The 14,964-nt window shown below is 37.0% G+C and overlaps 1 protein-coding gene and 1 long non-coding RNA gene across 4 annotated transcripts in view; one reads left to right on the forward strand and one right to left on the reverse strand.

The window, feature by feature from the left end:
• The window catches only part of LOC132344252 (uncharacterized), a 105,973-nt gene that overhangs the window by 57,254 nt on the left and 33,755 nt on the right, over window positions 1-14,964 (forward strand). The gene's annotated exons all lie outside the window — the stretch shown is intronic.
• LUZP2 (leucine zipper protein 2) overlaps window positions 10,876-14,964 on the reverse strand; it is a 516,697-nt gene continuing 512,608 nt past the window's right edge. For 2 of the 3 annotated variants that reach the window (XM_005226734.4, XM_005226735.5), the window contains exon 12: window positions 10,876-14,621. In XM_005226734.4, coding sequence (XP_005226791.1) covers window positions 14,538-14,621 — 84 coding nt within the window. In that variant the 3' untranslated portion in view covers window positions 10,876-14,537. 3 annotated transcript variants of the gene reach the window in all.

The following is a 14,964-nucleotide window of genomic DNA, read 5'->3' on the forward strand; positions in this document are numbered from 1 at the left end:
AGTTAGACGCGACTTAGCAGTAGCAGCATATATATATATATATATTTTTTTTTTTTTTTTTAATTTTTTTTTTTTTGCTAAGACTCACCTATCCTTGTTTCAGATTATTTCATCATTTAGGAAAAACAATACTATTTTAAAAATTATTTATTTAGTTATTTTTGGCTGTACTGAGTCTTCATTGCTGCATTCAGACATTTCTGTAGGTGCTGTGAGCAGGGCCTACTCTCTAGTTGAGGTGCATGGGCTTCTCCCTGAGATGGTTTGCTTTGTTTTGGAGCATGAGCTTTAGGGCGTGCAGGCTGCAGTAGTTGTGGTGCATGGGCTCAGTAGTTGGTGGCTCACAGGCTCAGCAGTTGTGGCACATGGGCTTGGTTACCCTCTGGCATGTGAATCTCCCCAGACCAGGGGTCAAACTGGTGTCCCCTGCATTACAAGGTGGACCTGTAAGCACTGGACCACCAGGGAAGCCCCTATGGCTATTGTGTCTAGAGTTTATTATTATTTTTTTTATCTGTGCTCATATTTTAGTAAGTAGATCTATCAGAGATTTTAGGGAAATTTGGATGCAAGAGAGTAAGTGCCAGTGCTCGCAGCTCCATAAAACCTAAATGCCTTAACACCCTTTTCTTGTTTTAAGTAACTTACCCAAAGCTAGTAGGCCAATTTTCCTCCAAGAGACAGAGCCATGCTCTGCACTGAGATTTTTTTTGTTTTTTTCAACATTCAGATGAGTCTCATTTCACTTTGATGACAGGAAAGGATTAAAGACATCTGGGACAGTGCATTTTACATTTATTTACTCAACTTGTCTTCATAACACCTAATTGTGTCAGACTTTGGAGATATGACAGTGAAGCAAACAAAGAAAGCCCTGCTTTCCAGGAGATTACATTTTAGAAGCAGAGAGGAAGAAAACAAATATACAAACACATGTGTAAGATAATGTCATTTATTGAGACATTTTGTGCAGAGAAGAGGTGAGAATAGATGGTGATGGTAGCAGAGTGGTAGGAATAGGGGTACCATTTTAGACAGGAGAATCAAGGATAATCCTTCTTATGTGGTGAAATTTAAGAATAGAACCAAGTGAGCAGAATAAATATTCAGAGGAAAAACATAGTCGGAGGCACCAGCAGGTACTAAGATGGGACAGGAGCATCTCAGCAGGTTCAAGGCACAGCAAAGAGGCCAGTGTAAAGGGAACTGAATGAGCTGTGAGGCAGTGGTCAGAAATAAGGCCAAGAAGGGGAGACCCAGCACTTAAGGGTCTAGTAGACCATGATGAAGTTAATGGTTTTTAAAAATAGAATTCTCAGTGAACTTAGAAACTCTTAGATTGCTTTAAAAAGAGGAATGTCATGTTGTAACATCAAATTGTTTTCTATTAATAAAGTAAAAGTCACATCATATAAAATGTACTATTTTAACCATATTTAATTGTACAGTTCAGTGGCACTAAGTACGATCATTTTACTGTGCAACTCTTACCATCATCTATCTCCCCAAATTTTCACCTTCCTAAACTGAACCTCTGTCCTCATTAGATACCAACTCCTCATTCCCTCCCTGCATTCCCCAACCCCTGGCCCCTGGTATCTATAAATGTACTTTGACTCTATGAATTTGACTGTTCTAATTATAAATGGAATCACAGTATGTATCTGCACCCAGTGTATACTGGAATGCCTTTTTAAGATTAATAAATGTCCTATGAATAGACTGTACCTTCTGTTTTTCCCAGTGCTATGCACTAGGTTCTCACTAGTTATCTACTTTATGCATGCTGCTGCTGCTGCTAAGTTACTTCAGTTGTGTCCGACTCTGTGTGACCCCATAGACGTCAGCCCACCAGGCTCCCCTACCCCTGGGATTCTCCAGGCAAGAACACTGGAGTGAGTTGCCATTGCCTTCTCCAATGCAGGAAAGTGAAAAGTGAAATGAAGTCGCTCTGTCGTGTCTCTTAGCGACCCCATGGACTGCAGCCCACCAGGCTCCTCCATCCATGGGACTCTCTAGGCAAGAGTACTGGAGTGGGGTGCCATTGCCTTCTCCCATTTTATGCATAGTAGCATCTATTTTATACATTGTGTGTGTGTGTGTGTATGTTCATCTCAGTCTCCTAATTTATCCCACCCCTCTTTGCCCTCCTTGGTCTCCATATGTTTGTTCTCTGTGTCTCTGTGTCTCTGTTGTTATCTGTGTCTCCATTTCTGCTTTGCAAATAGGAGAATCAGCATAGACACAATGTAGTGAATAGATTGTAAAGTATAAAAACTTTGTATTTAATGAGTGTGTTCATTATAAGAATTCCAAACTTTTCAAGGGGCATTTAGGTCCACAGAGACCTTATCTCATTTACTCTTTCAAAAGAAATTTGAGGGCACATCAGGAAGTAGTCTGTTCACATACTTTCCTTTAATAAAGGGAAAATGGGAAAAAGGGAGGGTATAAAGAAGTCCACTAGGCTTTGAAGCTTTGAAGTGGGGATGAGGGAGGATTGGAAAGGAAATTTGATGCTTCTATTTCCCAAAAGAGAATAAAAATCTAATTTCAAAAAAGTAATGAATGTGTGTAAAATCTTTTCTACCATAAAATCTGAAATGAGGCTTGGTTTTGATTAATGTTTTATTGGTGTTTTAAAGGCCCAAGAAAGACTACAGCTGGGCCTATGTAAGTTTAAAACTGGCAAAGCCAAAGAACCATTTGGAGCACATGTATTTTTCTTTTTCTATAAAAATACCATTGAAGCATGTAAATATTTTTATCCATATAACTACTCACCTGATTTTTGACAACCAGTGTCCAACATCTACTGGATTATAGCCTCCCATACATCTTACTGAAATCATTATGGTTGCAAATTAGGTAAATAAACTTCTTATCCCCCCAAAAAAATTATTCATTACCTATTAAGATAAAAACAATCTGGAAAATAACTTATGCAAGAAGAATAAAGGATATAATTACATTCTTATAAAATTCTTAGGAAACAAACAGAATCCTTTAATTAGTATTTTTTGATTCTCAACAAGACAGAAATTAGATGTTTATAGGAGAAAATTTGTTTGAGGTTATTGTGTAAATAAATGGAGAGACACTTTGTGCCACTACCCAGGGATTTTTAAAAGGATGATAATATTTTGACTCATCCATATTAATATGAGTTCAAGATAGTATTACGTTGAAAAATCCAGTCTTTTTTTTCCAATAACCAAAATAAGAGTTTCTTTTAAAAAAGACAAATCATTCCTCCTGCTAAGTCTCTCTCTCTCTCTCACACACACACACACAGAGATACACTGTATATGTGTCCAATTTCAAATGCATAATAATCTTCCTGTTGGGCATTTGTGAATATATGCATGTGTGTATGGATACCTTTAAGATAGATATAGGCAGTGCTTATTAAGGGGTTACTGTTTGTCCTATTTGTATGATCACATTTAATAAAGGAAATAGCTGTGTTATCATGAGGTATGCCAACTTATTATTTCCAATTTACTGGCGAATGTGCTAAAACACACAGAGGTTAGCTAATTGTCTGAGGTAACACAGTTAAGAAGGTGAACAAAGAATTTAATGTGAAAAGCCTGACTGCAAGTCTTTGCTCATAATCATATTGTCACACTTCTAGTGTAGTTATGAGTACACTCTTTAAGGGTTATAGATATGCACCTGGTGAAGTAATTTTTGGGAATCTGACCTGGAAGTGTAGTATATTTTGAGTCACAAAATTGATACCCAAGCTCAGAAAGGCTTCTGAGGATTTCCTAAAAAAGATTCTACCATCACCACCATGCCTGCCCTAACCCTTGGCCTAAGCAAAGCATACAGGGCAACCTTCAGAGAGCAGTGGGTTTTCCTTGTTTATTAATCTTGAAGAGAAGAACAGGCATTTATATCTATGGTATGTTAAAAGAACAACAGTTACCTGTCAGGTCACCTGGTGAAGTAGGAGTTTCTAGAAACTGCACAGTATGAATTAATCAGAAAAATCTATCTTTAGATTATCTGAGGAAAAAAATGTGCAAAGCACCCCAGATCTTAAGTATAAGGCAGTTAACCGTGGCAGTTGTACCATGGAGTAATTAGTATTTCATTCTGCAAATTGCACACACAATTAATTAAATTTTACTCAAATTTCAAATTAAACACATAGATAACAAAGGAACAATTCATTACTTTATTTAAAAAAAGTGAGAACAAGACAAACCTAAGAAAATATTTCCTCATATACAGACACTGATTTTTTAAAAGTGTAGTGATTTCAAAGTAATCTATACCTGGAAGCTTCTGTACCAAATTCCTGTCATAAGAGCATTCTCTGATTAACATTTGAGGTAGCTGAAATACCTCCCTCTCTTCGATCTTACGTTCTCGTCTTATTTCTCTAACAGTGTAGTGCACCTCGCTTTAGGACAGTCAGAGCAGGCAGTATAACTAAGAGTGTAATTACTCACCTCGTTTTCCCCAAATAAAAAATACTTTGGTCACTATAAGGATAGTTGGAAGATTTTTTAGAGGCTCCATACATAGGAAACCATGCAGAAAGAATTCTCTTTCGAACATCCAGTGAATAACTCCAATTCCCTACTCTAGGTCTAACTGTAGACAGATGAGAAGACATAAAACGGTACATGAAGCAAGCATCTGTATTTGAGGGATGGGGATAATTTTCCATATCAAATGACTGATATGCTAATTTGGTGTGTCCATTTGCACAACCTGGATCAGCACAGTGTATTCACTGCAACTGCACTGGCTGGTCATTAAACTATATACACTTTCATCAAGGTATGTATTTACATGTATAGAAATGTAAACATATGAGAGTATTCATAAATTGAATTTATGCATCCATGAATTAGAGTGTTCACAAGTACCAGAAATCATGAACGTATAGAGAAATTACTATATTAATGCCTACAATAAGCATGTGCAGACAGGAGTGTGCACAAATGCATACAGTGCACATACGTGTGTATGAAAAAATACATGAACCACTATTAGGGTTCATTTAATGATGATCGAAATATCTAAAAGTTATTAGTGAACTCCAGTATCCTAAACTTGAAATGCATAACCCTCAAATAAGATCATGAAAGGAGAAACAGAAAGTGAGCTTAACATAGCAGAGGAGAAAAATCTGCCCTAAATCTTGATTCCAAAAACTAGTCTCTGTCTCCATTATGAGATGAATAAGGATGTGTCTTCAAGGGTTCATATTTTTCCACCATTTTAATCTCTTTAATTATGACCAGGAGTATAAAATGTGAGAAGCTGTTTTCTTTTGCAATGATCATAGTGTTCATTTCACCAATTTGATACTATCTAATTTACTTTTTTGAACATACCTACCTGATTTCTGTCCTCCTGATTCAGAGAAAGCTTGTTCTCTATCTCAAACCCTTCCAAAGTTGCAAACATTACTTAGGCTAATATGCAATTAAATACTGATAGCTACCTATTCATCCTGTAACAAATGACTGGAAATGCGTCTAGTAAATACATTCAGTTTTATTTATGCCTCATCTATGCATCTACTTCAGAGGGATTTGTCACAGAGTAAATGAATGGATTTAAAATGTGCTCTTAATTACCTGTTCCTTCTATCCATAATGTCCCTATCTCTTATCCACGTTGCACTGCTCCTCTTTCACTGTGTTAGAATCACCTGGTGAAGGCATTCTCAGGGGGTTTCATAAGCAAAATGTCAGCAGCCTGTTTTACTCCTATTGGAAATGTGACCATTTCAAGATGTACATTCTCTGCCAAGTGTACACTAAGTTTTACAGACTGTATTATTCCAATGAAAGGTGAGGAGGTTTGCGGATTTCCAGCCCAAATGATCTTTAAGTTTTGGGACCAAGATTAAAGATACCGGAAGCGGTCAAACTGAAATTTGCAGGAGAAAAACAACCATGTCACCTTGAATATGCTGTCACTTTAACAGGAGCCTAGCAAAGACTCATCCTCTGCTCCATTCCGTTGCATCCATTAACCTTGAGCCAGAACCTCTGCTTAGTATCTATCTCTTGATTTACTGGGTACTTCATCATGAAAAAAGTGGCAAAGATGAGGCAGAGTTAGAAAGAGGACGTGACCCACTACAGGATGCTGTCTCTTTTTCTCACCCTTGGTAGACACACTGCCCAAGGAAGTATGCCCATTTGGCAGTTAATCAGGTGCAGCAGTCACCGGATTCTTCCAGGAGCCTCACGTAAAGTGCCTGATTTTGGGGGGGAAATATATTATATTATATGACCTTCCCAAGATGCCGTTATGTCTACATGCTATTAAGTGAAACTGTTCTCAAAGGAAATAAGGAATTTAGGAGTGAGGAAGGAAGGAGGGAAGGGGGTACACATACACGCAGCACATTTACTTTATTTCTGATGCAAATGCTGTAACAGTACAAGATAACCCTGGTCAACCATCATGATTTTGAATGTATGGCGTTTCTGACAGACAGAGAATATAAGTGAAATAAAATTTCTATTTTTCTGCAAGAAAGCTACATTTCATTGTCATCTATACCTAATAGACTCATGTATGTTAGCTTTCAGGGAACAGAAAACAATGCTAATTTTTCCATATGATGCTTTCTTTTTTTGAACAGCGCTAATTCACAGCTGTTTCGAATACAAACATTCACTCTCAAATATTGCTAGCTAATATCTGAGAATCCTATGAAATTTAATTTTGAAGTTTCAGACATTCATGAAAAATATTATATATTCATTAAAATTAGTTCAATATCATTTTCTTAAACTGCACACAGCTATGATACACTCATACCCACATCCCACCCCATCTTGTGCTGTAAGGAGAACCTTGGGTAGCAGTCATACAGTTGTCTGTGTCCTTCCTTCATTAACATTGTCTCTTTCTCTAAAGTGTAAGCTCCATGAAAGCATTTGCAAGAGAGACAGTGTAGTGAAATAGTTAAGCACAGGGATTTCAGAAACTCAAGTCAGATCCACAGGCACTTCCTACCTCTTACTAGCTAGCTGTGTTGCTGCTGCTGCTGCTAAGTCGCTTCAGTCGTGTCCGACTCTGTGCAACCCCATAGACGGCAGCCCACCACGCCCCGCAGTCCCTGGGATTCTTCAGGCAAGAACACTGGAGTGGGTTGCCATTTCCTCCTCCAATGCATGAAAGTGAAAAGTGAAAGTGAAGTCGCTCAGTCGTGTCTGACTCTTGGCGACCCCATGGACTGCAGCCTACCAGGCTCCTCCGCCCATGGGATTTTCCAGGCAAGAGTACTGGAGTGGGGTGCCATTGCCTTCTCCTACCAGCTGTATAGTCTTGGGCAATTCAGTTAACATTTTTCTGTATCAGTTTCCTCATCTGTGAAATAATGACTACTGTAATATCTGTTCTACATAATCCTGAGAATCAGTTCAGTCACTCAGTCATGTGCGACTCTTTGTAACCCCGTGGACTAGTACGCCAGGCTTCCCATCACCAATTCCCCGAGCTTGCTCAAACTCATGTCCAACAAGTCAGTGATGTCATCCAACCATCTCATCCTCTGTCGTCCCCTTCTCCTCCTGCCTTCAATATTTCCCAGCACCAGGGTCTTTTACCATGAGTCACTTCTTCTCATGAGGTGACCAGAATATTGGAGCTTCAGCATCAGTCCTTCCAGTGAATTTTCAGGACTGCTTTCCTTTAGGATGGACTGGTTGGATCTCCTTGCAGTCCAAGGGACTCTCAAGAGTCTTCTCCAACACCACAGTTCAAAAGCATCAATTCTTCAGCACCCAGCTTTCTTTATGGTCCAACTCTCTCAACCATACATGAGTACCAGAAAAACCATAGCTTTGAGTCAGACAGACCTTTGTCAGCAAAGTAATGTCTCTGCTTTTTAATATGCTGTCTAGGTTGGTCAGAGCTTTTCTTCCAAGGGGCAAGTGTCTTTTAATTTCATGGCTGCAGTCACCATCTGCAGTGATTCTGGAGCCCAAGAAAATAAAGTTTCTCACTGTTTCCATTGTTTCCCCATCTATTTGCCATGAAGTGATGGGACTGGATGCCATGAACTCAGTTTTTTGAATGCTGACTTTCAAGCCAGATTTTTTTTTTTTCCACTTTCATCAAGAGGCTCTTCAGTTCCTCTTCACTTTCTGCCATAAGTGTGATGTTATCTGCATATCTGATGTTATTGATATTTCTCCCAGCAACCTTAATTCCAGCTTGTGTTTCATCCAGCCCAGCATTTTCCATGATGTACTCTGCATATAAGTTAAGTCAACAGGTTGAAAATATACAGCCTTGACATACTCCTTTCCCAATTTGGAACCAGTCTATTGTTCCATGTCCTGTTCTAACTGTTGCTTCCTGACCTGCATACATATTTCTCAGGAGGCAGGTCAGGTGGTCTGGTATTCCCATCTCTTGAAGAATTTTCTACAGTTTGTTTTGATCCATACAAAGGCTTTGGCATAGTCAATGAAGTAGATGTTTTCTGAAATTCTCTTGCTTTTTTGATGATCCAACGGAGGTTGACAATTTGATCTCTGGTTCCTCTGCCTTTTCTAAATCCAGCTTGAATATCTGGAAATTCTTGGTTCATGTACTGTTGAATCCTCACTTGGAGAATTTTGAGTATTACTTTGCTAGCATGTGAGATGAGTGCAATTGTGTGGTAGTTTGAACAATCATTGGCATTGCCTTTCTTTGGGATTGGAATGAAAACTGACCTTTTCCAGTCCTGTGGCCACTGCTGAGTCTTTGAAATTTGCTGGCGTATTGAGTGCAGAATCTTGAGAATACTAATGATAAAAAATGAAAACCATGGCTAGTATATATTATGTGCAATATTAATATTCATAATTTCTACTTTTGTTTACTATTGGGCCCTCAAAATAAGTGGATGGTAGGCACATTTTAGAATCTCAAAGAATATGTAGTGAATGAATGACTGACTGACTAGCTGAATGAATGGAGAGGGAATCATTGAGATCATGTTATTCAGTGATTTTCACAACACCTTAGACTTTGACTCCTTTTCTCCACTAAAAGTATGTGCAGAATGTTAGCCCAGTAAATAAATTGTATGAAAAAATATCTATTCTTCTTTAGAAATACTGTTGTTTAGTTGCCAGGTCATGTCTAACTATTCGTGAACCCCCATGCACCACAGCATACCTGGTTTCTCTGTCCCTCACCATCTTCCAGAGTTTGCCCAAGTTCATGTCTAATGAATTAATGATGCCGTCCAACCATCTCATCCTCTGTTGCCATCTTCTCCTTCTGCCTTCAGTCTTTCCCGGCATCAGGGTCTTTTCCAATGTATCAGCTGTTTGCATCATGTGGCCAAAGTATTGGAACTTCAGCATCAGACCTTCCAAAGAGTATGCAAGATTTCCTTCTTTAAAATTGACTGGTTTGATCTTCTTGCTTTTCCAGTCTTTTCCAGTATCACACTTCAAATACATTAATATTTTGGTGCTCTACCTTCTTTATTGTCCAGGTCTCACATCTGTACGTGACTACTGGAAAGATCATAGCCTTGAGTACATGGACCTTTGTCATCAAAGTGGTGTCTGCTTCTTAACACACTGTCTAGGTTTTTAATAGCTTTCCTGCCAAGAAGCCATTGTCTTCTAATTTCATGGCTTCAGTCACAGTCCCAGTGATTTTAGAACCCAAGAAGAGGAAATCTGTCACAGCTCCCACCTTTTCCCCGTCTATTTGCCGTGAAGTGATGGGACTGAATGCCAATATCTGGATTTTTTTTTTTTTTTAATATTGAGTTTTAAGCCAACATTTTCACTCTCCTCCTTCACCCTGATCAAGAGGCTCTTTAGTTCCTCTTGGCTTTCTGCCATTAGAGTGGTATCATCTGTATATCTGAGATTATTGATATTTTTCCCAGCAATCTTGATTCCAGCTTGTAACTCATCCAGCCCAGCATTTTGTATGATGTACTCTGTGTATAAGTTAAATAAACAGGGTGACAATAAGCAGCCTTGTCATACCTTCTTTTTCAATCCTGAACCAGTCAGTTTTTCTATACAGGGTTCTAATTGTTGCTTTTTGACCTGCATACAGGTTTCTTAGGAGACAGGTAAGATTGTCTAGTATTCCCATCTATTTAAGAGTTTTCCACAGTTTGTTACGATCCATACAGTGGCAGGCTTCAGTGTAGTCAATGAAACAGAGGTAGATGTTTTTCTGGAATTCCGTTGCTTTCTCTGTGATTCAGCACATGTTGGCAATTTGATCTCTGGTTCCTCTGCCTTTTCTAAACCCAGTTTGAATATCTGGAAGTTCTCGGTTCACCTAATGCTAAAGCCTAGTGTGGAGGATTTTGACCATAACCTTACTAGCATGGGAAATGAATGCAGTTGGCTTGTGGTTGAACATTCTTTAGTACTTTAGTACTATTTAAGCCCTAGGCCTAAGAGCTTAGTAACTTATACTGAAAGAAATCAAGTGACTTGTGCTAGTTCAGGTAAATGTCCCAGCTGGGTTCCAATTAAAGAAACATACATGGCATATGAGTGATGTGTATTACACTAAGCTGTATTCCAAAATTCATCCAGGAGCGCCATATCTACAAGCTTTCCCATAGATATGGTTCAGCAGTAAAGAATTTACCTGCAATGCAGAAGACACAGGAGAGACAGGTTTGACCCCTGTGTCAGGAAGATCCCCTGGAGAAAGAAATGGCAATCTGCCCCAGTATTCTTGCTGGGAGAATTCCGTGTACACAGGAGCCTGGTGACTACAGCCCACAGGGTCACAAAGAGTTGGATGTGACTGAGCACGGAAGCATGCACCTATCTACTTTGCTTAAAGTCACATCTATAGGCCCAAAGAAAAACCTTTCAGATAAAAACGCAAAAGAAAAGTAGCCCAAAATCAAAATAAACAAAAATATATTTATTGTCTTTTTCTAAAAGATGGTGTCATGATTTCCTGTTATATACTAGAGCATGCTATCTTATTTCCTTCTTCCCTGGATGCTTCAGGTTCTGAATTCATTCATTCAACAGATATTTGAGCAGCTTTTATGGAACAAATAGTTCTAAGCCCTTGAAACTCATTTGCAAACAGACAAATCTCTGCCAACATGGAACTCTATTATAAAAAAACAAAAAACAACACTAAATACGGGTTTTCTTGGACAGAGGCAAAGAGAGATCAAAGAAATTTCCAGGATGAGATTTCAAAAAATTTCTTAGATCATGAAACACAGAAGCAAGTACTATTTTAAAAAGTTAATACATGTTTTTCAATTCGTTTATGTAGATATATACATAATAGTCTTGGAAACAAACATTTATTGAGCAAAAAATAGGCCATTTTCCGGTACCTTTTATTCACCACTTGACCATCAATATTATGTAATGTAACCCAGATGAATGAACAGTTTGGGGAAATTTAAGAATGTATACATGACTAAGAAAATGTCCCCTAAGTAGCCGTTTTCATTAGTCTCTCAGTCTGACCAGTTAACCTTGCTCACTGGTGTCACTAGTAAGTTCAACCTCTACTTCAGGTAGTGCTGATTATATATTTGTAGTATCTGAGCTACAAAAACAAAAGATTCCATTTTAGCGAAGTTCACAAATACTGTTTTAATCCAGCTATCCACACTGTCCATCTAAAACAGTGAATGTCCCAGTCTTAGCTTTTTAAACCAGTATACTTTATGAAACAGATGCTGCTCAAATAGCACTTCAATGCTAAATATAGGATTAAAGAATGAAAAAAATTAGTCATGGACATTCAGTACTCAAAGATTTGAGATCACACAGAAAACCACATCCAGGTGAGTTAATTTTTCGCTTTTCATCTTGAGAATGTTGGCACAGGATAGATATAGGCAGCTTTCATTTAGGTCTTACACATTTTAGGCACTAGTTTACACAGTTAATGCATATAAAAGGAAACACAAAATCCAAAACCAATTTACAACTTAGAATGAGTATACAGCATTGCTTAGTTTTTGAAAATAACTAGAGATAATAGTTGTGGTAGTACCTATATTAAGTTATTCCATTGGAAAATGTGTTTGTTTCTCAATAGGAACCAATTTACATTCTGCAAAGCATTTGTAATTTTTCACTGCTTACCATTACAGTACATAGTAGAACTGTACTATCTACAGTCTAAATTCATTTACTTTTTTTTTCCATATGCAGATAACTAGGCTACAAATGTTAGCCCCTCAAAAATAACATCTATTTATATAGAAGTTACTTTAAAAAATAAGAAATGTTAACTCTCTTATGTACAAAAGCCACACGTTTGCTATTTTAAACCAATTAATGGATTGAGATAAATAAAATGCATTCATAAAGTCAAGTAATAGTACACACTAAAAAGAATTCTGTGATTAACTGTTAAAAGGATTTTCTAGAATATTTCTTAAAAATGTTTATGAAATTTTTCTATCACAAAAGTTTTGTTTTTTTAACAAATAATGCAGTGAATACACCACAGTAAACTCCGTAGGATGAATAATGCTACCTCTTGTTAAAGAAGAATGTGTACATTATAATCAGTCAAAGCCCACTTGATCATGTCAGTAATTAAGAGAAACAAATTGATTATATTATTATGGACTAGAATAGGAATTCAGAGCATAGAAAAAATAATTTACAGATGAAGCTGTTGATTAATATTAAGCCAGATTCTCTTTCATTATGTTACCCTCTAAAATTTTCAGAAAAATACCAGAGTGACTCTTTATTATTTCAAAGACTCCTCAAGACATACACAGTGAAATGGTGATTAACTTTCCATAGGATCCATATGAACTAGGACTGAAGTTGGAGCCATGGGGGGAGAAGTAGGAAAGTATACCTAAATTAAACTAAATTATCTACTTCCCTTTCATAAACCTTTAGAGATGGTTAAGAGTTTATTGGTACAGTATGAAAATTACAAGAAATAAGACTTGGGAAACTAGCAATATTCCATCTCATCGAATCAAATGATTTTTAGAGCTGAGGAGTCGGCAAGAACTTCAGGCTTGATCACTTCTGTCCTGATCATTTCACCCCAAGACTCTACAAATCATCTGTAAAACTAGTTATCTTTCTTAGGTACCTTAGACATATCTTAATGTCACATTATTACTTAGACATATCTTAATATGTCACAGTATTACTTTTACTGTTAATGATAGTTTGGCATTTCTCCAGATCACTACATTTCTTTCAATATGTCATTGTGATCAAAGTTGGGCCGTTACATCCCACAATTTAAGTTCATCTATTGATTACAGATTTTATTTTATATATATGTAGCTTGCCAGCATATTGTGCTCCAAATTAATTGTGGCTTGGCAGATCTGTTCTAAAAAAACAATGGTTTTACGTGCTTTCGTCTAACCAACAGAAGTGAATATATTTGGTGCAGACAACCTAACCACATCATTTAACCCATTAATTTTAGTCTGTAAGTTTGATCAGTATCAATTCCTCTTGCTTGAGAGGAAGCAGACTATTCAAGAGTGAGTTTATTTGATTAGTGGTACTCTATGATTTTGAACAAATTCCGGGAGATAGTGAAGGACAGGGAAGCCTAGTGTGCTGCAGTCTGTAGGTTTGCAGGGTCAAACACAACTTAGCAACTGAATAACAATTCCTATGTAGAGTCCCAACGTCAGAGATTCCCACAGCCATTGATTTAATGATAATTTTTTTTTTCAAAATATACAAATTTGGGTTCATTAGTTCTATAAGGTTATTTACTTTCAAGTTTCCATTTTAAGATGTATACTATCTGCTTGCATGTTTGTATCCCGGACCCCTCTTCCCATCCCACATTCTGTTACCCAATTTCATATCTAAATTCACAGAGCTTGATTTGTAACTTGGAGTAATCCAGCAGACAACCATAACGGTGTGTCCATAGAATGCCAAAAATCTAATCAATTGTGTCAGTAACTTAGACATTCATTCTTGATATTTTGTCTGCATCATACTAAATGTATTTAATGAGTTTTCTTAACTGACTAAACCCCTGGCATTATTAGACATGGCTCTAAATAATAATGAGAATAGCAACTAATGCCATCAAACAAATGATACATTCAGAACAGTACAGATTCCAACCTTAAGAAAAGTGATTCCAGTTAACCAGCATGGACTAAAATATGGTTTCAAATTGTATTCTAAGGATGTTAAGGATTTGCAACATTTAGTTATTCTCCAGTTGATTAAAAAAAAAACAAACAACAACTAGATCAGGGAAATACTGGCTACCCAATTAACCAGAAATATTAAATGTTATTTTGCATTTGAGTTGTAAAAAAGACCAATTTATACTGGGCAACTTACTAATGACAATGACGACTTGTGACTGCGGATATCCATTTTAATTAGGTTATTGCTTAAGGATCATAATTGGCCTGGAATCTTTTGGAAAACTTGTAGACTACTTTATAAAGTTACATAAAATTGTGAAAAAGTTGCATGCTTTAAAAACTTAGTATTTCCATCAAGCTTGTGGTCTAAAAAGAGTATGAATACAAGAGCAAATGGATGTTTTTTAACACAGTTTCTTGGTATTTACAGTAATTTTTTTTCTCTATTTGCTGTCCCTTCTGGTTTTTTTTCCTCATCACATTCAGTACAAGGAGGCACTGCTTCATCCTGTCAAACAATATGGAAAAGATAATCAGACTAAAAAATGTTTAATGTAAAAATTAAACAATAACTCAACTATCTCAACAAACATCTTATAGAAAACCAATGCCAGGCAGAAAATAAATGTTAACACTTATTTATGTTAACACTATTACTTTGTGAAAGCACATAAAATATGTTTTACAAATAGAAAAAATTTCAAAAACTTTTTTGAGAAAACTTTGGCCAAACCATTCAAACTTTGATTAATCTAACCCCCAAACTGAAAAATGTTGTGTTAAGTAAAATGAAAAGACCCTGATGCTGGGAAAGATTGAGGGCAGGAGGAGAAGGGGACGACAGAGAATGA

Source organism: Bos taurus, chromosome 29 (assembly GCF_002263795.3).
Source record: "Bos taurus isolate L1 Dominette 01449 registration number 42190680 breed Hereford chromosome 29, ARS-UCD2.0, whole genome shotgun sequence".
Classification (NCBI taxonomy): Eukaryota; Metazoa; Chordata; class Mammalia; order Artiodactyla; family Bovidae; genus Bos; species Bos taurus.